Source organism: Alternaria novae-zelandiae (genome assembly GCF_023758075.1).
Source record: "Alternaria novae-zelandiae strain BMP 2774 chromosome Unknown scaffold_5, whole genome shotgun sequence".
NCBI classification, from domain to species: Eukaryota; Fungi; Ascomycota; class Dothideomycetes; order Pleosporales; family Pleosporaceae; genus Alternaria; species Alternaria novae-zelandiae.
The window spans coordinates 214,061-236,549 of NW_026056965.1; the positions used below are offsets into that span (position 1 = coordinate 214,061).

Below are 22,489 nucleotides of genomic sequence, written 5' to 3' on the forward strand. Positions count from 1 at the left end.
GAGTGGATCGTGGGCCTCTGGACTGCCGGGACACACTCTGGCTGCTGCTCGCTACGACAAAAAACTTGCTTGGGAGCCTGGTGGAGCTTATTAACGACGTATACGAGCCGCCGCAGAAGTCCCATTCATCACGACTACCGGAACCGGAGCTAGCGCACACAGTCATCCATCACCATGTCCGACGACGAAGTTGACCATGAGCTGCTAGACCTCATGCGGAAGCACTGGGGTGGTGGTGCCAAAGAGGAAGGTCCGCCAGAAACAAAAGTCCTGGAAAATGCCCAGTTCATCTGCGATAACAGCATGGACGTTGCCCTCGACATGCGCTCTACCAAGGTCGCTGCCCAACTTGTGCTTGACGAGATGGAGAAGCGGGAGTACTCTACCCAAACATGGTCAGAGCATGAGCTGCACCCCAAAGCAAAAGACGAGAGCACTGTCAATTTCATCTTCACAATGGATCTACTCAACTTCAGCTTCTGGAGCGAGAAGAGCGACGACGAGCGCTTCGCAGTAGTCTACAAGGGAAAGAGATGGACTGGCTACTGGAGTCTGGTTGCCATTCTACAAAGAGCGTTGGAGCAAGACATACCCATCACTAGTCCGGAATTCTGGGTCGACGAAGAATTGTGTTCGGATGAAGTACTGCGAACCGTATTCTCTTCTGGTACCGACGAGGAGATCCCCATGTTCGATCAAAGGATGCGATGTCTAAGAGAAGCAGGCCAAATCCTAGAGGAGGTGTGTTTGTGATGCATCACCAAAACAGAAAAGCAAGTTGACTTATGACTGACGTTGCAGGAATTTGACGGTAGTGTCGTCACACTTATTGAAGACGCGAACAACTCCGCTGCCGGCCTTGTGAATCTACTCGCCGAAAAGTTCAACTGTTTCAGAGATGAAGGTAGGTTCGAGAATAAGAAGGTGCGCTTCTTGAAGCGAGCCCAAATCTTCGTGGCAGATCTGTGGGCTGCGTTCGATGGCGAGGGATATGGCGAGTTCAACGACATCGACAAGATCACAATGTTTGCAGGTAAGACATCTCTGCCTCTGGCACAATTTATATTCCAGCTGACTGATGCATCTGCAGATTACCGCATTCCTCAAATGCTACACTCACTAGGTATTATCTGGTACTGCCCGCCTCTCGAGAATAAGGTACGCCGCCTTGAGACCATCGAGTCTGGCCACTCCTGGGAGATGCAGATCCGAGGTTGTAGTATCTGGGCTGTAGAGCTTCTCCGCAAGGAGATTCTGAAGCTGAAACCGGAGGCCAAGGTCAACGCTATCCTCATCGACTTCTTCCTGTATGATCTTGCGAAGGAAAAGGAGAAGGAGGAGGCAGACGTCATACCACACCATCGGACGAGAAGCATATGGTATTGAGAGCCAAGAACAGCGGTGCACATGAAACCGAATCACACATTTGGGCGCCCTATCGCTTTCTGATCGGTGGGAATTAGTAGTTGGTCACTTCGTGGACAGGTCAAAGGCGGTGGGGTCGCTTCGAGCATTCGCCACTTCCAAGTTTGCGCAACTTCCAGAGACAACGCACATCTCAGTTGTCGCATAACGGCACAACACCAACCGCTGGATTCGCTCTCATGTCTTGTCCGCGCGACAGGCTGAGGCTGGGGCATGCAACGTCTTCTTGGCGCCGTTACGCCTTCCCAGTTATCGTTAGACGCCTATGGTAAGGCTGGCCATTCAACCCCCGCAACGGCCTTACCTAACCCTGGTCTCCAGTATTCGTAGACAAATTACGATCATACTGGTGATCATTATAACACGGATGAAGCCGCCGGTCACACATTTTCAGTAAAGCAGGGGTTTGACAACCGGGCCTATTTGCCAATTTCGGTGATTCGGGCGGGTGTTTGCACGATAGCAGCGCAACGATGAGCACGTGTGATCCACACTCTATGTCAGCAGTTCTCTTGAAATATCTAGGCACTTGGCCATCTGTCTAAGAAATTTCATTTTCGACCGACTCTCGCTTCATTCATTATTTTCATTTCGTAAGGTTCCGTTAGCGGCCTAGCTAAGGAGCAGGTGAGAGTGGTGGCTTAACTCATTCACATTTATGTACAAGTGCTCACCTGGCAAACACTCGCTTTGTTAACATTCGAACCGGAGTCCAGTTCTGCCAGCAGCAGCTCCTCTGACCAGAGCGCCTCCCACTGAACGATGGGAAACCAACAAAGTTCCGCCGTCCAGCAGTGTCTGGAGCAAGCTATCGGAAAGGATCATGTCGCCTTCAAGAACACACCACTCTACCAGATCTCACACGTCAAGCCCTACAACCTCGGTGTTCCGGTGACACCAGCGGCGGTTACCTACCCCAAGACGGCCGACGAGGTCTCCGCGATTGTAAAATGCGCAGTCGACAATAGCCTCAAAGTTCAGCCACGATGTGGTGGACATTCATACGCCAACTACGGTATCGGAGGTCAAGACAACACCATTGTAGTCGACATGAAGAACTTCCAGCAATTCTCCATGGACAAGTCTACCTGGCAGGCCACAATCGGCGGCGGTACGCTCCTTCGCGACGTCACTGAGCGACTACACGACAACGGTAAACGCGCCATAGCCCATGGAACATGTCCACAAGTCGGAATCGGAGGCCATGCAACGATAGGTGGCCTGGGACCGACTTCACGCATGTGGGGCTCCACTCTCGATCACGTAGAAGAGGTGGAAGTAGTCTTGGCGAATTCGACAGTAGTGCGTGCTTCCGAGAAGCAAAACCAAGATATCTTCTTTGCGACAAAAGGCGCTGCAGCCGGGTTCGGCATAGTCACAGAGTTCAAGATGCGCACGCAGGCCGAGCCCGGCGAAGCAGTCCTCTACTCTTACAACTTCCACGGCGGCTCGTCTGCATCAAAGGCCGAAGCGTTCAAGCAGTGGCAGAAGCTCATATCGGACCCGGCCCTTTCCAGGAAGTTCGCGAGCCAGTACATCCTCACCGAACAGCTCGGCGCCATCATCACAGGCACCTTCTTCGGCAGCCAAGCCGAATTCGACAGTCTGAACATCACATCTCGTCTCCCAACTGGTTCGGCTCTGGAATCGATAGAGCTCAAAGACTGGCTGGGTGTGGTAGGCCATTGGAGCGAAGACATCGCTTTGGAGATTGTTGGCGGAATACCATCCAACTTCTACGCGAAATCCCTTTCGTACACCGAAAAGGATATCATACCCGACGAGACCATTGACAAGTTGTTCAAGTACATCGACGAAACAGACAAAGGCAGTGCACTGTGGTTCATCATCTGGGACCTTGAAGGTGGCGCTATCAACGACGTTGCACCTGATGCTACAGCCTACGGTCATCGTGACGCGTTGTTCTACCACCAGGCTTATGCTGTTAATCTCTTTGGCAAGGTCAGTCCCCATCTCATCTCATCTCAAATAGTCTAGCAAGCGTACTTACATCACCGCAGGTCAACGACAAAACCCGCAATTTCCTCAACGGCCTGAACAACGTCGTTCTCGATGCACTGCCCAACCACAATCAAGGAGCGTATGCGGGATACGTGGATCCGGCTCTCGGCGAGAACAGCGCGAGTCTGTATTGGGGCGGTAATGTTGAGAGGCTGGAGCGGATTAAGGCGGAGGTTGATCCGTTGGATGTGTTTCACAATCCGCAGAGTGTGAGGCCGGCGAAGAAGTAGATGGAGAAGAGGGTGCTGTTTTAGATAGAGGGGTGTGGCTTGGTGATGTGGATTTGCCTGGCCTGGAGGCTTAGGCTCGGAACAAGTTCCTATTCTCATAACAATTCTTTCAAAAATCCGTGCAACGATGTCGCGATCAGTATGTTAATGGTGTGTGATGACTTAAGTAATACCCGATTTGATTGGTTTCTTTCGTTGAACTTCTTTACGCTAACGCTTAACATTGTACAGATACATGACTGTAGAACTGGGCCATACCACATGTGTCACCCAACATAGCGCAGTTGTGACCGGTTGTCTCATGCCCAACGAAGGACATGAACTAACCTTCAATACATATTATGGGCTACGTCGTCAATCTGTTCTCCCCTCGTCGCCTCAACTCCAAAGAATCTCCTATGATATATCTACTGCATTCGCTAGCCAATTACCTTCAACTCAAGATATCGGCAGCCGCTCTCGTTGCAGAAGTGGTGACTACTCAACAGTCAGCAATGCCCAAAGGACACACCCGCTTCACGATGCGTGTTGGCGACGGGGTACCTAAGAAGCCTGTCGTACCCCATCGATGTTACCGCCGTGAAAGACTCGATCGAGACAAGAGCCTGAAGAGCAGGATGCGCTGTAACAGTCATTCTGAAGCATTGCGCGCTGTGGCGAACGTTACTACTACTATTGCGTCTATTCCAGCCCGTTCTGTCATGGCGAACGTTAGGGCATTGAGCGTGTCTGTAGCCATCGTCGTTACAGCTGCGCTCTTCTGGATTTTTCGGGATAGGTAGATTGGCAGAGCAGACGTTGAGTTGTGTTGAGTTGGGTCTGACAATCCTTTCGCTGTCGTGATTGCTGGCTGTGTGTGAATGAGACGGAGGCTGGCTCCTACATGGCTCCAGCGAGGATTTTCCGAGAACTTAGTTACGTTCATCAACAAAAGGTGCGTCTCTACTGCATCTGAAAAGAGTTATTCGCATAACAGTTTGGATGGTCCTGATTTGGTGAACGGGCGCAATACAATTGGTGAACGGTGGCGTCGGTGCATCGGGACGCTGAAAGTGGCCTCTCTACATCGATGATGCGACTGCCTACAATGTTACAATTCATTTGTTTTATTTTTCGGGGCTTCGTTTACGATCGATGCTTTCTGCTACAATTACAAGAGTTATTGATGGAAATCCTGTGCTGCCCAGGGAATGTGTGACTTGTCGAGGTGGCAAGCCTTCCAGGTTGTCTGTGCGGTCATGCACTAAAGATTTTCGTCCCCAGCGCCGATGGACCCTTGCATAATTTCCACTACTCCTGCCATCGATATCATCAGAATCAAGTGCCGAGCTCACCTACATTGACCGTGTCTCTCCCGAAACTCCCATATCCAAACAACTGGTCATGGGCCGTTCGTTTGTATGTTGACGTTGCGCTGGTACGCACCGTGTGGCGCGTGTCCTGTGGTCCAATCAGGATGTCGCGTACGAAACAAAGCACTTTGCTGACATACTCCAGTCGTTCCGTAGTATAGGCTGCGTGCTTCTGTCATGATGCCGCGGAAACCTTTCCTGGGATTGAGGCGTTTTCGTCATCATCTAACTCTAAAGCTCTTTGGCCGCCCCGACACGTTCACAAACCATCTGAGGAGTTTCTTAGGCTACGATCGTCGGCCAGAAAACATGCAGAAACTTGGAAGGTTATTATCGGGGGGACGCAGCCCGCTACCTGAACATTTTGGTCGAAAAGCTCGTATACCCGACCTTTTTGATCGGAGAGATCAAGTTTACCTGGCGCTTGAGGCCCAGCGGTTGCATTGGCATATGCCCCCACCGTACGCCTATCATGATCTGCTTGACGCTGCAGCGAGAGTGGGCCGTATTGAAGGGATCATGGGCTACAAGTTCAAAGACAAGATGATCTGCATCGAAGCGCTCAAGACCACTTCGGCGACTACACCGCTTTATTTCGATGGGGTCATTCATCACATAGACAAAAACAACCGCCTGGCATTGCTAGGTGATCGAGTTATCTCTTTAGCTCTATGCGATGTTTGGTTCAAGACAGGAAATACCAATGGTATGTACTGCATATAGCTCTGGTGCTTAAGCTAATACAGCGAATAGCGGAATACACTTCGATGCAGCCGGATATAGAAAGCAGAGTTGGTTTGGGTAAGAAAGGATACGCGCTCGGTATAAACGACAATCTGCTTCTTCACGAGCGGCACCCCTCCACATTTAATCATGTTGCCGAGGCCTTCGAAGCTGTTCTTGGTGCTATCTACTTGGACTCTGGGAACAACATCGAAACCGTTAAGGAAGTTATCACCGGAATCAAGCTCGATAGTCACAAGGGATTAGAAGAGCAGATTACGGCCCAAGATCGTCTGGACAATAAAAGGCTTGCGGCGCTGCAGTACTCTGATTATATGAGGAACCAAGCTGCGTACACTAAGAAAGCCCAGCTGGAGCATGATGCAGCACTGGCAGCGAAAGAAGCAGCAAAACTGGCGGAAAAACAGGTGGCAGATCAGCCTAGAGAGGAGGCACAAGAAGACAATATGTCCACCAAAAGTCAAATACACGATGGACACTCGGGAACAGTTCAGCCTCAAACTAAGAAGAAGAGCAGCGTTGCGCTCACACATGCGGAGGCCTCGAAAAATCTAGCCGATTCCGTGATCGAATACCGCACGAATGGTCACCCGAGTGACGCAAAGGATCTGGGCCGACTTGGTAGACAAGACGCGCAACGCCAAAGTTCAGCCTCGAAGGAAAAAGCACCATCGAAGAATTCCAATCAGGGATCAGATTCAAAACTGCAACGACGCGCGGTCGTAGCTGCCAACAAGCTATCGAAAGAAGGCTACCTATCAAATGATGTCTTGGAACACGATGACAAGAAAACAGTCTCTAAACGCCAAGATTTGCCAACATCTCACGTCGAGAACCAGGACAAGGTAGTCACCCAAGGCACCAAACTATCGCCGGAGGAAGAAGCAGATGAGTTTGTCGCATCGATGAAGTTTCCAGCAGAAATAGAATCATCTGAGGGCTTAAAAAGCAGTGAGAAACGCATCCTGAGAATATCATGGGACATGGCGGTACGAAAATGCGCCGACAGCATCAGAATTAGCGAGGAGAGAGACTTTGAGGGAACGTTTGCGCATAGGTTGAAGCGAATGGTACGGTACCAGGTAAATGCTGGTTTAGTTAAAAACGAAACGAAAGAAACGATTAGGCTTCTCCGCCTGTCAGCAAGGCTTCGAGGCCACAGCTGGGGAGAAAAACAGGAGAAGACATATCGCAAGACCAATTCAAAGGTTCCAATCAAACCTAGTCGAGAGACAACACAGGCACCGGTGAGTGTTTCACCAGAGCCGAAAGCTGCGACGGCAACGAAAGCAAATCCTACACCACAAGAGACAGATCCTGCACTGGAGATAGTAGGCACTGTACAAGAGAAATCAGAGCCTCTACTAGAGACTGGTATGAACAACGATAAGCCAGTCCAAAGACGCTCAAACTCGCCAAAGGAATCCCATCTTGCAGACGCAGCCACCACAGAGATGGAAGATGAAAAGAACATACAAGTGCGCACCAAGGATGTCGAATCGCTAGAAAGAGATATTCTCAACTCGCATAACACCGTATGGCAAACGGCCGATACCGCAGATGCGTCAACATCAGAGCAGCACAGCGGACGCACAACTCGTGCACGCCGTTCTGCTGCGGATGGCCAGGCGGAGAAGCCATCTGATCTTAACGAATTCTTCGAATCGGACACGGATAGGTTCATGTCGAGCATCACGCAAAACGACTCAGAAGCGTCCGACGCCCCTCAACCGAAACCTCATGAGGAATCTGAGATGCAGTCTTCTGACTCTTCTAAGGAGCAAGGAGAATCTTCCGCCCCATCTGCAAGGACAATAAAACAAAAACGTCCCAACCGAGCCACGCGTCGTCGATCACAACATTCATGATTGCTTTTGCTCCTGGCTACAGGTACGCCAGCTGCTTGTCTATTACCGTATATGCGTCGATGCATGTGTACAATACAGTCCGAATGTATGATAACTCAGCGAGACATGCCTTTACAGTTGTATATCCATGCCTGGAAGAGTACGTGTAACATATTTGTCGCAATATCGAGATACAGAATGCGAATCTGCATTTACCCGCTTCCAGAGCCATTGACGTCTGCTTTTGAGGTCTTGCAGCCTGGCAAAGGCATCTATCTTAACCAGCTTCGCAGCAAACTTACGATTAGTGAGCTACTGAACATGTCGCCAAGTATCAATACGAGTTGTTGTCGTCGGCTAAGTTGGCATCGCGTCTGTGCATTAGGCGGCAACCTCGAATGTGCTAACCTCTTCTCTACCAGCGGCACAGCGAGATGTCTACTAAAGTGACATATTCCTCGCTTCAACCCTCAACGCGAGAGGTTAATACAACTAGATTTCAACATGGCATCCCACAAGCGCCCACGACTTCCACCCACCCAATTAGCCGCCATAATGAACGACTATTACACCTTTTTGACCACTCTCTACATACCATGTTCAGCATTGAAACACCCGCCTCCGGGAGGATGGCCGAACATTACTGCAGAGGCGACAAAGAGTCTGGACAAATCGCCTGTTGTCATTGAGGTCATGAAGCATTTACCATACATCGATGAGGCCGAGTCCGGTGAGATGATCACGAACATTCACTACAAGAGCGATGTGGTAGACTACTCCACATACACAGCAGAGGACTTTGAGAAGTACGATGTATCGTATGGAGAAGACGGGCTCAAAGTTTGCATTGAAGAGATGGAGGAGCGGAGGAGAGAAGAAGAAGAAGCAGAAGCAGAAGAGGAGGAGGAGGAGGAGGAGGAGGAGGAGGAGGAGGATAATAACGACACAACTGAGGATGAAGAGAACAACATCAACGAAGATGAAGAGCACAGCGAAGACGAAGAAACCAATAGCGCCGACGAGGATGCACCGCACGACGAAGGTTACTCTTCCGACGAAGAAGAAGACTACGGCGACGACCCCGACTCCGTCGACATAAAAGACATCCTCCTCCTATCCATGGGCTACGAATCCGGCGGACGGATCCTCCTCCTCGACGTGCACAAAGGCATCATCCACGAAGACATAGTCCGCTGCAACCTCGTCTCTGGCGTATGGATAGAAGACTTCTTCGACGATATGAAGGACAAGCTCCGAAGGCTGGATTGCGTACCCGTAAGAGGCGAGTTCTACGAGGGCGTGCCTGAGGTGGAGGATGTTGGACCGGTGCCTGAGACTGCGGATGAGTCTTTGGATGAACATGACGAGGAGCATGTGAAGGTGTACAAGAGGATTTATCGCAAGTTTGGGTGGCCGGGGAGGGAGTATAGGAAGGATGAGGCGATGGACGCGGTGGAGAAGTATCGGGTTAGTGCTTGGGGGTATTGATGCGGAGGTTGTGGTAGAGAGTAGAGTTGATAGAATGAATTGAAGATAGTCACCACAGATGAATCATCCTAGCATCGCATAACCGTAGCCGTTGCACTAATTACAGTAGCAACGGCGGTGATACCATAACGCCACGCATTCGTCCTCGCCCACGTCTCAGCAATAGTCTTCATGTCCACCTTCTCAGCCCACTTCTTCGCGGCTTCACTCGCCGTATCTTTATCTGTACCCTGCCCAAAACCCTTCAGCACAACGCTCTCATCACGTAATATCTCTTGGGCTTTCCATTTTCCGGCGCCATTAACTCCAGGCTCCATGTACAGGGCTGTGTACGGGATGATACTAACATTTACAAGTCCTGCAACAGCGTACAGGAGCCTTGCGGAAGAAGATTGATCATTGCAAAGGTAGGCGAGGAGAATGTTGGTTGAAGCGCCGGATAAGATGAGAGGCGCGACGAAAATAGGTGCGAATTGGTAGGCTTGAAGCCATTGCTTTGCTAGCAGTTTTGGTGGGGCGTGCGTGATGAGGGGTGGCATGACGACATGACTGTATGCGAAAGTGAAGCCTGGCGGATCAAATTGTTAGCGGGCGGATTTGCATAGTTTTGACATCAGTGTACCTGTGTATATGGCTGGCGCGATGGTTGCGATTGCTTGTAAGATGGGCACGATGGGAATGGAAGACTCGTTCATCGCGGTTGGTTACAATGAGATGGCGCTCGACGTGCGGTTGAGAGAATATGTCGTACGCAGGATACTGTAGGAGTTATCTGAAGTGATCTGTCAATGAACCGTAGATGTAGGCGCTTGGGGTACAGAGCTGACGTACTAGCGCGGTGTTTTGGATGCATCAGCATGCCTTAGCTGCATATTCTGGAACAACAGTAGAACGAACGAGATCTTCCAAGATCTACATGGGCTGAAGCACGTATTTATAGCATCAATATGATCTGCACCTAGGCTTTTGTGCAAAGACGATCATGTGGTTTTGCGCAGCCCTGTCGTGAAATCAGATAAGCCTTACTTGTACAGGTATACTACAACTGATCCAGCAATCCCAAGACCTCTTGCCTGAGTTCACTCAAACCAACATCCTTCTTGAACCCTAACCTCCGGCATTGTACCTCTACTTCTCTCCTGTCTGTCCAGCCTCTGCCTAACACAACGACGACCGGATATCCAATCAATTCTGCATCCTTCAATTTCCACCCTAAGCTCTTTACCGCTCGATCATCCATCACAAGATCCACATCTCCATTCCGACCTTCACCGTAGATTGCGTCGTACACTTCTGCTGCGTCGCTCTCATCAACCTTTGGAGATGTGAGGATGACGGCTTCATAGGGTGCTATCGCCCTTGGCCAGTTCAGTCCTTTGGGGTCTGAGAGTAGTGATGCGACAGCTCCGATGATGCGCGAAACGCCGATACCATGGCAGCCCATTTGTATTGGAGAGGAGAGGTTTTGGTCTGGCAAGGCAACGACTGCGTTGAGGGGCTTGCTGTACCGGGTGCCGAGGTGGAAGGTGTGGCCTACTTCGATGGCTTTCTGGACGTCGAGTTTTCCGTCCGAGCAGCGAGGACATGGATCGCCAGTTCCCACGGGCGTGAGATTTAGTTTGGAAGACAGAGGATTTGAGAGTGACCTATCGTTCTTATCAAAGGCAAGGGAGGGGTCGAAGAGGTCGATGGTATCTCTGCCCTTTCGGAGCAGAGAAGCGAGTGATGAGGATTCGATACCGGTGTCCAGCTCGATCTCCTCTGGAAGTGCTTTCTTGACAGCGTGAAGATTGACATGCTCATGTCTCTGTCTTACATCCGTCTCACTCTCGGATGGACGTGGTATCCACACGTTGATCTTTGTCTTTTTATCGACGCTTATACCTGTGTACGCCAGCCAGCTGTCGGTACATGACGCTACAGCTTGGCCGCTCTTTTCCACAAGCTCCTCGTTGGCGACGTAGTCGCATGAGTTGCAAGACCATACGTTGTCTTCGCCTTTGGGAGAAACAAAATGATACTCGTGGCTCAGTTTACCTCCCATGTTGCCAGAATCGGCATCGGCGACTAGGTACGGCAGTCTGAGCTCGTTGAATAAATTGTTGTATGCTTCCCGTACTTCTTCGTATGTCTTGAGCGCGGCTTCTGTTGAGTGGTCGAATGTGTATAGATCTTTCATCATGAATTCCTTGGCCCGTAATAGCCCTTGTCTTGGTCTTCGTTCGTCGCGGTATTTGCGTCCAATCTGATACAGCCTCTGTGGCAGATCCTTATATGAATGTACCATACTGGCTACAAGTGCGGTGATCTCTTCCTCATGAGTTGGCGATAGTAAGAAGCCAGATTCTCTTCTGTCTTTGATGCGCAGGAGTTCAGAGTTTGCGGAGTAGCGACCGGACTGCCGCCATAACGATTCCGTGGTGATGGAAGAGAGCGAAAGTTTCGAAGCACCAATCGAGCTCATGTGCTTGTCGATTAGCGATTCAAGCTTATTTTGAACGCGTAAACCTAGGGGTAGGAGATGAAAGACTCCTGAATGTGCCTGCGCATGATGAGACAAGTGCTAGAAGTCAAGAGGTTGTAGATGTATACCTGACGGAGAAAGCCACCTCTAACGAGAAGAGAGTGAGACTCATCTGAAGAGTCGTTAGTCAACGAGTGCTAGTCGCTCTCATGATCCTCACCTTGCTCGCTGTCGTGGGGTGATATACCACCCGTTGGTGCCCAGAATTTGGATAATCGATTTCTTGAGTCGGTCTAACTCGAACATCAGCCTTATCACCAAGAACATGGAACTTGATTGGGAACGACTTACACCTATAAATCTAGCATGTCGAAAGCCTTGTATTGGTGTTCGCTGTGATCGCGATTGCCATGCAGCTCTACGAATATACGCCGCCATGCGCGCACAACAATGACGATATTTGATTGAAAGCACGCGAAAGAGTTTATAATCGCCCAGTCACTATTAGACGAAAACAAAAGAGTGGAAATGTTGGATGTTCCGTAAGTGGTGCACAACAGCGGGAGATCTGCCTCCAACATGATGAGCACAGACCACGTCGAATCCCAAAGCGCATGGAAATATTTGGAGATCGAACCCATCTCTCAATTGCTCCACGACCACATCCCACGTAAGCATAGCGATTCCTATACTGGGACAGTATATCTTGGGAAGGTACTAATCGACATCCAGCATGCCTCCACGGATACGCATCAGGCCACGCGCCCTCCGCGCCTGCACCTCGAACCCAACCCACCCCATCTCTCTACCCGCAATCGCGACCTACGCCACAGTAGCAGCGACCACCCCCGCACCCCCAATCCAGCAGACATACAAAGCCGCACCACCAGTACTACGATACCCACCCACGCAACCACCCTCTCACAAGCCGCCGGAGGTCCGCAAAACCCAACTCCACCGGCAATACCAATCGCTACTCCGATCCTCGCCTCTGATCCTGATATTCCAGCACAACAATGTGAAAGCGGTAGAATGGATGAGCATAAGGCGGGAGCTAGCCATCGCGCTCCGCAAGCTGGATGCGGAGAGAGTGAAGAACGGGCAAGAGACGCTTGCAGAGGAGGTTAAGATGCAGGTCATCCAGACCAACATCTTCGCAAGCGCACTGCGCGTCGTCGAGTTCTTCAACCCGGAAACTTCGACAATGGATCATGCGCAACATCCTACGGACCCGCGGACACCGACGAGCGCGCAGATACCGAACACGAGTAATGACGCAGCGGACGAGCGCTTTACACACGGTCTGTCGAGACGGGCATACGAGATTGCGAATAACAGGAAGTTGAAGTTGGAATTGGAGCCTCTGCTCTCGGGTCCCCTTGCCGTCGTAGCGTTCCCCGATGTTGCGCCGCAATACCTCAAGACTGTCCTGTCCATCCTCTCGCCTTCGAAGCCCGGATTCCCCGCTCCAAGCCGAAAAGCGAACCCAGACTACTACGAACCAGCCGTTCAAGCTGGACTCCAGAAGCTGATGCTTTTGGGTGCGCGAGTAGAGGGCAAGGTCTTCGATGTAGACGGCACGAAGTGGGTTGGTGGTATTGCCGGAGGCATCGATGGACTCCGCGCCCAGCTTGTACAGATGCTGCAGGGTGTTGGTGGAAGTCTTACTGGTGCTTTGGAAGGCGCGAGCAAGAGTTTGTACTTTACTGTCGAGGGAAGGAGAATGGACATGGAGGAGAAGGAGAAGGGTCCCGAAGAGGAGAAGAAAGAGTGATTGCGAGAGCAGTGTACATTATTTGTATAGCCATTGACGCAGAATATACGGGATCGACGTACGAGGCTGAGGTATGGCATTGTCATTGTTTGTGTGCGTGTCGAATGAAGTCGATATACCCGATCTCGTTGTTTAATGGAGTATGAAGTCGTGTAACCTTTCTCTACTGTTCGCTTTCTAGAGACTTTGTTATGATGATCGTTGAGATCTCACGAAGTACCGTAGCGGCAAACCTCCAGGATATTTTCTGTAATAGTGAACGTTCGATTGAGGTCATTTCTTCTATCCTCAGGGCAGACTGTGAGAAGTAACTTCATTTCACTCCTCTTCACCACGCAAAAGTCAAGCCTTGATTTATACTTTACGATTCGATTCGTTTTATATAGGTATCCACATATGCTGCGTGGTATCCTAAGGGTATCATGAGGGATCTGCCTGCCCAAATATGCACACTTGGAAAGATTTGTAGTGGAAAATAAAAAGAACTCCCCTTCTTTCTTTCGAGACAGAACCCGCGCGCGCGCAGACACACACAGAAAAAAAAGACACAAACTCAAAACGTCCTGGGCGCCCCAATCTGGTTCCTCGTATATATAGGAGAGGTATAGGAATGTCGTGGTCGTCATATCCCAATTCGCTCGATCGATCGCTCGCTCGCTTCACTCCTGCCGCGCATTATGCCAATAAAGAATAGTTTGGTGTGTGTGTGTGAGGGTTGGTGTGGAGAAGCATGTTCAGTCGAGCTCAATGTCGCCGTTGCTTTCGTGACCGATTTTTCCGTTAAACGCCGATTGTGGAGAGAGATCCGTAACCCCGATGCTGCTAAGTTGATATGTGCGAAAGGAAAATCTGACGTCGCTATCGTCGTGCGCCGCCTACTTCGACCGAGTGTGATGTTCGTTCAAATTGGAGCTTTCGTCGCTTGTTCGCCATGTTGCCGCCTGGTGTGTCTTCGCCTCCGGTGGAGTCTGCATAGTCGTCTCCAAAGCCCTCGCCGTAGCCTTGGAATGCGGCATCGGTATAGCCGCGCTTCGAGCTGGATCGCTCTGGCCTTACTGCACCCCGGTTCATATGGTTGGTCGGTGTTGGTGCGGAGGATGTGAAGGATGTGGCTCGCTGTGGTGGTATTTCCTGTGGTTTGGGTTTTACGGCATCGTCTGTGCCGAGATAGGCCTTGTATTTGGCAGCTTCTGCGTTGGGGAGAGGTCCAGGAGCTGTGCCTGCGAAGGCGTCGTCGAGAAGTCTGCTGAGGTTTGAACTCAATGCTGTGCCGTCTGCTGTCAGACCCTGCTTCTCGGGCTCTCTGTTCTGCACATGTTGCGACTGCCAAATCTCTTCGGGCATTAGCAGCAGATCCCGGAAAACGCCGTCCATCTTAATCGCTTTTGGCTTGCCGGCGATCTGCATCTGCTTGATATGACCCTCGTAGGACTTGCGAAGCTTGTTAATCTTCTCGCCTGTTACCGGGTCATTGCGGGCTACAGTGCTGGCGAGCGGGTTGAGCCTGTAGAGTGAGATGAAATTTTGCGAGGGTTGCGGCCGTGCTATCTCTATCTTCTCGCTGCTGAGTTTGAACAATTGACTGCCGCAAATGCCTTGGGCAGCTTTGAGTCGGCCGTCTTCGGTGTATGGCGATTCGGCTTGCCGGTTGTGGTTGGACAGCCTGTGGTGACGCAACCGCGTCATGTCATCGTCTGCGCTCTCTTCCATCGTCGCATCGCCATCGCTGTCGATATTGGCGCTCGACATGAAGCCGGCAGTGCTCGCGGGGGTCGGGAAGGGGTGCTGGTTGGATGCCGATGTTGCCGACTGGGAGAGCGAGGTGGACATGGGCAGGGAGGATTGCGGTGAGCGGTCCGACACGGCGGAGTTTGTCGTGGGGAAGCCTCCATTGGATTGCGAATTCATCGAGTAGGGTGGCGAGGTGGGCGTTCGAGGGTGAATGAGCGTCTTTGTCGTCTGGCCGCTCGCCTTGGCAGCGACGTCAAAGGGCGGGCTGGCGGGTGAGAATCTTCCTATCGAGTCCAAACGTTGCCGTTTCGCGCTGTGATCCGACATAGAGGCCGTCTTCGGGGGTGGAGCGAGGGGGGAGAGCTCGTCGGCGTGCGTGGAGCGTGCAGCGGTGGGTGAGAGGAGGGCTCGTACTGAAGCGCTTGGCGTCCTCCGCGCGGGTCGACCGCGGCAGCAAGGTGGGCGCGCTACTCGATGGTGCGCATGCGAAGAGAGCGGACGGCGGCGCTGGCGACGATGGGCTGCGGGCGATGGGGCGGGGCGTGGGCGTGGCGGGATGCGCAGGAGGGTTGTGGGCGGCTGAGGGTGCGAAGATGTGAAGGAGATGATGGGGTTGACCGGCGGTTTGGGCTCAGCGCTGTCTCGACTGCTCACGTGACGTGCCGGGGCCCATGGTCCGCCATCTAAAACCGCCTTTCGTGTTAGGGCGTGTCAACCATTCATCGCCGCTGCAACAACAAGACAACCAGACAAAGCATCGCCATACCCTGTGCATCTTTGATGTATGGATGACAACAGGCCGCGCGCCGGTGCCTCTGCTGCGGCCGCCTCACCTGGTGCAGCGCCGACTGCGCGCTCCGAGGCATCGAATCCACCCGCGCCGAGCAATGCGCCCAAGATCCAGCAGCCGAAACCCCAAGCTCTGCCATCGCGATCCGGCCCCAGCGCCATCCTGGTCTCGCCGCGACAGAAAGGCAACCCTATCCTGAACAGCGTGCGCTCTGTCGCGTGGGAGTACTCTGACATTCCCGCTGACTATGTCGTCGGTGCCACAACATGTGCCCTCTTCCTGTCGCTCAAGTACCACCGTCTGCATCCGGAGTATATCTACAACCGCATCCGAGACTTGAAGGGCCAGTACAGCCTGCGCATCCTCCTTACCATGGTCGACATTGAAAACCACGAAGATCCATTGAGGGAGCTATCCAAGACGTCACTAGTCAACAACGTCACAGTCATGCTATGTTGGAGCGCACCGGAAGCCGGTCGCTATCTGGAACTTTTCAAGACATTCGAGAACGCTGCACCGACCAGCATTCGCGCTCAACAAGCAGGCACTTATTCAGAGAAGATGGTCGAATTCATCACCGTACCACGCAGCATCAACAAGACAGATGCAGTAGGCTTAGTCTCTAATTTTGGAAGCATCCGCACTGCAATCAACGCTGGGCCTGAGGAAATCGGCCTAATAGCAGGGTGGGGTGACAAGAAGGTTCAACGATGGTGCAACGCCGTCAGGGAGCCCTTTCGGGTCAAGAAGGCAGCGCGACGAACCGTCGGTCAAGACAGCGGTGCAGCGACCATGTCACGCGACATCTCCATGGCAGAAGGCGAAAGCCAGATGCCGCCGACAGCGGATGCTGATGACACAGCACATCGCAGGGTGGATGACGCAGGACCTCTCGCACTTGAGCTGGAGAGATCCGCTCCTTTTGCAACTTCAGGGTCGGACGCAGACAAACGACCCGATCATCGCGTCGCTGAAGATCTCAATCAGGACGATGAAGAAGCAATGCGTGAGGCAGAACTGGGTCAGGTTTCTCGAGGCAATGAGACTCAACCCTCTGCTCCGCCAGTGAAGCGGAAGCAGGTGGAAGAGGAAAACATGAGCGAAGGCGTCATGGCTGCACTCAGCAAGTTGAGGAAACAATGAACAATGTCCTGCGACACTTTCGAAAATGCAACATGTGACTTTGCCCAATTGATGGGCAACAATCAATCCCTGACGTTCACTTTTCAAAGTCCGTCGTGATCAATACAGTGTCGTTTGCAAGGGCTATCGCGAACAAATTCCATGTGCAGCATGCCGTCATGCGCTCTCTCCTCATTGGTGACCCTACTATGGTTCTCGCCCTGCAGCTGCAGCCTAGCCTGCCCACATGCACCTACTTCACTTGGTAGCAAACACATTCAGCCTTACTCCTTCAGCCCAACCACCATTCCTTTAGACACATCGATAGACCTGCTTCTCATTGTGAGCACGTCAAGTTCAGCCATACACATCGAGACTCTTTTAGCAGCCAAATACTACCAGTCACTATCGCCCAAGATGGGCAATTTCACGCAGTTGCCAGCCGAACTCCAGATCCAGATCTTCGACTACCTCCACGCTCCCGACGTCAAATCCGCGAGAGCTGTGAGTAGAACGTTCCGAAACAATGCTACGCCTGCGCTCTTCCGCAGTATCGTTGCTTGTGCAAGATACCAAGCGCTGGGCGCCTTCCAAAACGTAAGTTCATACCGAGCCCTGGACGTACCTGCACTATCTCTCGTAATGAGGAAGTCAATGTTAAGCCCCATGAATACCTCAATACCACGGTCTGGTATCAAGTAGGTAGAGCGTCGGCATATTTACTAATGACACGAACAGGTATCACTACACTCAATATACTCAGGCTATGTAAGAGAGATCATCTTCGATGGAACACTATACGATGGGCATCTCGCGAAAGACCATCGCAACTACTCGCGAGCCGAAGAGGTCAGCGGCAAATTCCAATCAGGGTCCTTCTACGCAATGCGAACCAGGTGGAAAAGATACCAAGAGCTTCACAAGGAGCAAGAGAGCATGAAGGAGGACGGCGTCTTGTTACAATCATGCGCACGAGGCCTTGAGAACATGCAGAACATCTCGTCCATCGTTTACTCGCCATATCAACACACCATCCCCATGGAGGTCAAGACACTGCGCGATTTGCTACCAAGAGGAGCTCTTCCCCGCACACTCGCCGATAATCGCACCACTGAATATGATCACCCCTTCCGCCAATTGATTGGCGCCATCTTTTTGTCGGATTACACCGGAATCCGGCAGCTCACCATCGAAGCACCTCGCGAAGACCATCGTCGCACTGAGTTCTCTTTGAAAATGTTCACTTTCCCAGACACCAACGATCTGAGCGCCGGGAGACATCTCTTCCGAAATCTGGTTAAGCTAGACATAAGCTTATCTATCCTCAACATACCGAGTCATACAATGCATCCCATGACTGAGATGGACTCCTCTGAACGACAGCTTGAGAACCTGACCAAAGTCCTCGAGGCTGCCCAGGAGCTGCGGCACCTCTCCTTTGGCATACTGAATTGGAGGTATCTTAACGAGCTGATGTGGGATGGGGCCAGCATTCCAGAAGGACGTTCTACCATCGATCTAATCGGCCTTGGGGCAACATGGCCGAAGCTTCGCTCATTGAAGCTCGAAGGCATATACGCCAGAGAGCGCGATCTGTGTGAACTGATCGACCGACACAAGGACACCCTCAGAACTCTCACCTTCGCCAGAAGCACTCTGCACGCAGGTCTATGGATCGAAGTCGTGAACGAGGTTGTTTTCAATGCGTCTATGATCGCAACATTCGTGTTGGACCAAGTCGATGAGAATCACGGCGGATATGGAACCAGCACCAACGGGAGTTTGGAAGGATATGAAGGTCGGTTGATCGTAACCGAAGGTGGAGAACGCGAATTTGTACGCAGCAACCCGATCTTTGGTCTTTATTTCGTCCTGCTAATCATGTTAATGTGTAGGTCAACACGAACCCAGACAAGCACTCGGTTCACGACGCCCGCAATAACGCAGCAAACTCAATATGATCAACGACTTGATCAGCTCTTTACCCATCATTACGCAAATCAATCACTTGGTATTGGCGATTGTTCAAGCATTCCTTCATCGTTGGTAGCATGAATCAGGTATTCGCTAATTGTCATACATTGTTCTGCTGGCTACATACATCCGCATCCTCATTTCTTTGCTCATTCAATGTGATCTAGGCCGCAAAGCTTTAATCTGGTCCTCGCTACGATACGAGAGCCTAGTACCAGAGAGCCGTTGCTCGGCTGCCCTATGTGCAGGACTGCCAACCTGAGCTCTAGACGCCATCACGACCTGTTTCCAGCTCTTTACCCATTCAGGATCTTTGTCTGAGCCTGTCTGTGACAATTCATCATTGTCTTCATCATCGTCTTCATCATCGCCTTCATCATTGTCTTCATCGTCGTCTTCGTCATTCTGCTCTCTCTTGCACTCTTTTAGGACATCGCCTTCTTGCTCCTCTATCTTCCCCTGCGCCTCCAGGCAACTAGAACACGAACCTTCCGAGTCCTGCTCTACCGCCCTCTCCTTCCCCTTCCAGACCTTCTCCTTTACTGTTTCGGAACTTGTCTCAGAGTCTGACTCCGCTTCCTCGTGTGTCTCCATCTCTTCCCCATCTCCCACGTCTGCCTTCTCTTCCTCACCGCCCTCCTCCAACTTCTCTTCCCCATCCCCCACATCAACCTTCTCCTCCTCACCACCCTCCTCCTTCTCCTCCTTCTCCCCAGCCCCCCCTCTCCCACCCTCCTTCCTCTCACCCTCCGCATGCCCCTCCCCCAGCCCACCAATCCACTCCGCCGTCCTCACCCTCCTCAACTTCCTCAACCTCGTCCTCTCCGCATAATCAATAATCTCACCTCCATCCCAACTATAATCTATCCTGCCAATCTCAGCCTGACTGTCTGCTACGCGTCGCTCTTGCCATTCTACCCACCCGTTACTTCCTGGTGCACAGTAACTGTGTACGTCGTCTTCGCGGTGGTGGATGCGTGCGGCGACTGGTTGCCAGGATGTGGGGTGTTGGCGGTGGGGGAGTTGGGATATTTGGACTGGTGGGCGTGCGGTGGTAGTCGTGGTCGTGGTGGTTGTGATGGTTGGGTTTGGGGCCTGAGTTGGTGGTGCAGGGGCGGGGGCAGAGGTAGTTTGCTCAGTTTGAGGCTGGGCTGTGGATTGATCTGAGGTGGTTGGGTTTGGAGATGTTGTACGTGGTGGTGGATTGCTTGTGGAGGGATTTGGTGATCCAGCGAGGGGGGCTGGTGAAGATGGTATTGATGCTAGACTTTGAGAGAGGATGGATGTGTTGGCTTGTTGGAGGGAAGCTCTAGCTGCGTGGGCGGCTCTCCGTGGGCTCGACATTCTGGTTTAAGTGAAGGGTTGAAAGCCTAATGTCGTGACGTTGGGGAAGAGAAGAGAGACTTTCTTGGGAGCCATATTGAATACTGCGCAAAAGGCTATGTCAAGTCGGACCATGGTAGCAGAGAAATCTCCTAGAGAAACATGTGACGTTTAATTCATAAGGCAACCCTGGTGTTGGTGGGCTGAAAGATTTAGCATTAAACCTTGGTACGCTATCGCAGTACCATGTACTATATGACTCCCCCAGCATAAGGACCAACCGCATAATAAACAACAGTCATCAATCGTCAATTCAAGCCCTCTCAACCCTCTCAGTAGCACCCTTGGCGTCATTGTCCACAACAACACTGTGGTGCCTTGCCGGGTCCTTCTCCTCAATGGCCGCGCCTTCAACAACATGGTTCTGACCACCGAAGATGGCGTCCATCTCCTCGAGACTAACCTTCTTAGTCTCGGGAACGAAGAACCAGACAAATGCGGCTAGCAGCATGTTGATGGCGGCGAACATGTAGAAAGCGTAGAAGCCCTCGTTCTTGAGGAAGACGGGGAAGAACTGCTGGACGATGGAGTTTACGACGTTTTGGGTTTGCGAGCACATGCCTACGGCTTGCGCACGGATGTTCATGGAGAAGATCTCGGCGGTGAAGATCCATACTGTTGCGCCCCAGGATGGCTTGTCTGTGATAGTTGTTAGTGCGTGTTGGTGTTAAGATGGTACTGAGAGGGTGTGACTTACAGAAGAGAGCGAAGAGGAACATGAGGAACACGATCGCGATACCCACTGGCTCCGACTTTGCTCCACTGGGAAGAGTAGGTGTCTGTGTCTCCACAGTAGCAGCGATAAGCATGCAAATGCCCATACCGATACCACCGACGATGAACAGGAACTTGCGTCCAAAGCGGTCGACAGTCCAGGTAGCGTTGAGGGTGAAGATGATACTGAAAGTAGCGTTCAAGGCGTTGATCAGGGAGATGGTGTCGGCGCTTGTGAAGACCTTCTTGTAAATGATGGAGCTGTAAGAGTTGAGTGTGCCCTGTCCAGTGATCTGCTGGCCGCCATTGACAATCATCGCAATGTACATGCGCTTCCTGACAGACTTGTCCTTCCACAGAGCAGAGAAGCCGGAGGAGATTGCTTCGGCTTCGAATTCGATAGCCTCGCGGATAGTGGTGATCTCATCCTCGACATCCTGCTCGGTGGCACGGACGCGGCGGAGCGAACGGCGAGCCTTTTCGTAGTTGCGGTTCTTCTGGACGTACCAACGTGGCGACTCCGGGATGAAGAAAACTTGGGAGAGGATAAGAATGGGCACCATCATCTGGAAAATGACCACCATCTTCCAATCCCACTCGCCGAGTTTCTGGGGGTTCTTGGATGTACCGAAGGAGATCCAGTATGCGATGAAGGAGCCAACGGAATAGAACATCTGCCAGAATGACATGATCTTTCCACGGATCTCAGGGGGCGAAAGTTCTCCAATGTAGATAGATCCAGCTGTCAATGCGAGACCTTGTCCGATACCGATGAGGACACGACCAGCGATGAAGACACCGATTTGTCCGCGGGGGGCGAATGTTTGCATGATGGTCGCGATGATGACGCATACAGATCCAGCAGCCATACCAACTCGACGGCCAGCGAAATCAGCGAGGGGTCCAGCCTATACACAGCAAAGTTAGTACACGTCTTGCGTGCTGATGATATACAGACGTGACGTACCATGAAGAAACCAGCTACGACAGCACCGACTGTGTATGATGTGTTGATGGCGCCGATGATGTTAGGTCCGGGGTTGTTGTAGTAGGCAATCCAATGCTTCGAGTTTTGCAACGCGTTGAAGACGGACGCATCGTAACCGTAGAGCACCATGCATGATGCTGCAACGAGCGAGATGTACCAGTTGTACACCCTGGTTTTGTCGACCATCTTGACGGTAGTCACTCAGGATTTCTCCCAAAACGAAAGTAACAATAGCGCTCGACTTGGTAGCGATTGACAAAGGCGTCCAGCTCGAATTCCGCAACGGATACAGCGAGAGATTCGTAGAGCTCTGGAGTGGAGAGCAATCAGCGGAGACTGCGATGGGCATATATACATGCCACATGAGAAGCCACACCCTGTGGATTACTATCTTGCCCCATGTCAACCCCATGGGCTCGGGGAAGCGCCAGTTCCAGCACC

At 51.8% G+C, this 22,489-nt stretch overlaps 12 protein-coding genes across 12 annotated transcripts; 7 read left to right on the plus strand and 5 right to left on the minus strand.

Moving 5' to 3' along the window:
* Positions 1-174: 174 nt before the first annotated feature.
* J4E88_003118 (uncharacterized protein) lies at positions 175-1,386 on the plus strand (the record flags this gene model as incomplete). Its single annotated transcript, XM_049396772.1, has 3 exons — positions 175-741; positions 802-1,033; positions 1,091-1,386. 3 exons carry the CDS (start codon positions 175-177, stop codon positions 1,384-1,386), a joined length of 1,095 nt encoding a protein of 364 aa, XP_049257114.1.
* Positions 1,387-2,187: 801 nt separating this feature from the next.
* On the plus strand, positions 2,188-3,677 carry J4E88_003119 (uncharacterized protein; the record flags this gene model as incomplete). Its single annotated transcript, XM_049396773.1, has 2 exons — positions 2,188-3,387; positions 3,447-3,677. The coding sequence occupies 2 exons, from the start codon at positions 2,188-2,190 to the stop codon at positions 3,675-3,677; spliced, it is 1,431 nt and encodes a 476-aa protein (XP_049257115.1).
* Positions 3,678-5,732: 2,055 nt separating this feature from the next.
* On the plus strand, positions 5,733-7,641 carry J4E88_003120 (uncharacterized protein; the record flags this gene model as incomplete). The annotated part of the gene is made up of 2 exons (XM_049396774.1): positions 5,733-5,739; positions 5,783-7,641. 2 exons carry the CDS (start codon positions 5,733-5,735, stop codon positions 7,639-7,641), a joined length of 1,866 nt encoding a protein of 621 aa, XP_049257116.1.
* Positions 7,642-8,175: 534 nt separating this feature from the next.
* J4E88_003121 (uncharacterized protein) lies at positions 8,176-9,108 on the plus strand (the record flags this gene model as incomplete). Its single annotated transcript, XM_049396775.1, has 1 exon — positions 8,176-9,108. One exon carries the CDS (start codon positions 8,176-8,178, stop codon positions 9,106-9,108), a length of 933 nt encoding a protein of 310 aa, XP_049257117.1.
* Positions 9,109-9,176: 68 nt separating this feature from the next.
* On the minus strand, positions 9,177-9,803 carry J4E88_003122 (uncharacterized protein; the record flags this gene model as incomplete). Its single annotated transcript, XM_049396776.1, has 2 exons — positions 9,177-9,676; positions 9,731-9,803. The coding sequence occupies 2 exons, from the start codon at positions 9,801-9,803 to the stop codon at positions 9,177-9,179; spliced, it is 573 nt and encodes a 190-aa protein (XP_049257118.1).
* Positions 9,804-10,147: 344 nt separating this feature from the next.
* Positions 10,148-12,010, minus strand: J4E88_003123 (uncharacterized protein; the record flags this gene model as incomplete). The annotated part of the gene is made up of 4 exons (XM_049396777.1): positions 10,148-11,650; positions 11,701-11,744; positions 11,793-11,865; positions 11,924-12,010. 4 exons carry the CDS (start codon positions 12,008-12,010, stop codon positions 10,148-10,150), a joined length of 1,707 nt encoding a protein of 568 aa, XP_049257119.1.
* A 295-nt stretch (positions 12,011-12,305) lies between these two features.
* On the plus strand, positions 12,306-13,346 carry J4E88_003124 (uncharacterized protein; the record flags this gene model as incomplete). Its single annotated transcript, XM_049396778.1, has 1 exon — positions 12,306-13,346. One exon carries the CDS (start codon positions 12,306-12,308, stop codon positions 13,344-13,346), a length of 1,041 nt encoding a protein of 346 aa, XP_049257120.1.
* An 858-nt stretch (positions 13,347-14,204) lies between these two features.
* J4E88_003125 (uncharacterized protein) lies at positions 14,205-15,404 on the minus strand (the record flags this gene model as incomplete). Its single annotated transcript, XM_049396779.1, has 1 exon — positions 14,205-15,404. One exon carries the CDS (start codon positions 15,402-15,404, stop codon positions 14,205-14,207), a length of 1,200 nt encoding a protein of 399 aa, XP_049257121.1.
* A 457-nt stretch (positions 15,405-15,861) lies between these two features.
* Positions 15,862-17,010, plus strand: J4E88_003126 (uncharacterized protein; the record flags this gene model as incomplete). The annotated part of the gene is made up of 1 exon (XM_049396780.1): positions 15,862-17,010. The coding sequence occupies one exon, from the start codon at positions 15,862-15,864 to the stop codon at positions 17,008-17,010; it is 1,149 nt and encodes a 382-aa protein (XP_049257122.1).
* A 396-nt stretch (positions 17,011-17,406) lies between these two features.
* Positions 17,407-18,950, plus strand: J4E88_003127 (uncharacterized protein; the record flags this gene model as incomplete). Its single annotated transcript, XM_049396781.1, has 3 exons — positions 17,407-17,586; positions 17,728-18,825; positions 18,885-18,950. 3 exons carry the CDS (start codon positions 17,407-17,409, stop codon positions 18,948-18,950), a joined length of 1,344 nt encoding a protein of 447 aa, XP_049257123.1.
* Positions 18,951-19,116: 166 nt separating this feature from the next.
* Positions 19,117-19,814, minus strand: J4E88_003128 (uncharacterized protein; the record flags this gene model as incomplete). Its single annotated transcript, XM_049396782.1, has 2 exons — positions 19,117-19,785; positions 19,809-19,814. The coding sequence occupies 2 exons, from the start codon at positions 19,812-19,814 to the stop codon at positions 19,117-19,119; spliced, it is 675 nt and encodes a 224-aa protein (XP_049257124.1).
* Positions 19,815-20,599: 785 nt separating this feature from the next.
* Positions 20,600-22,234, minus strand: J4E88_003129 (uncharacterized protein; the record flags this gene model as incomplete). Its single annotated transcript, XM_049396783.1, has 3 exons — positions 20,600-20,985; positions 21,044-21,968; positions 22,028-22,234. 3 exons carry the CDS (start codon positions 22,232-22,234, stop codon positions 20,600-20,602), a joined length of 1,518 nt encoding a protein of 505 aa, XP_049257125.1.
* Between the last annotated feature and the right edge of the window lie 255 nt (positions 22,235-22,489).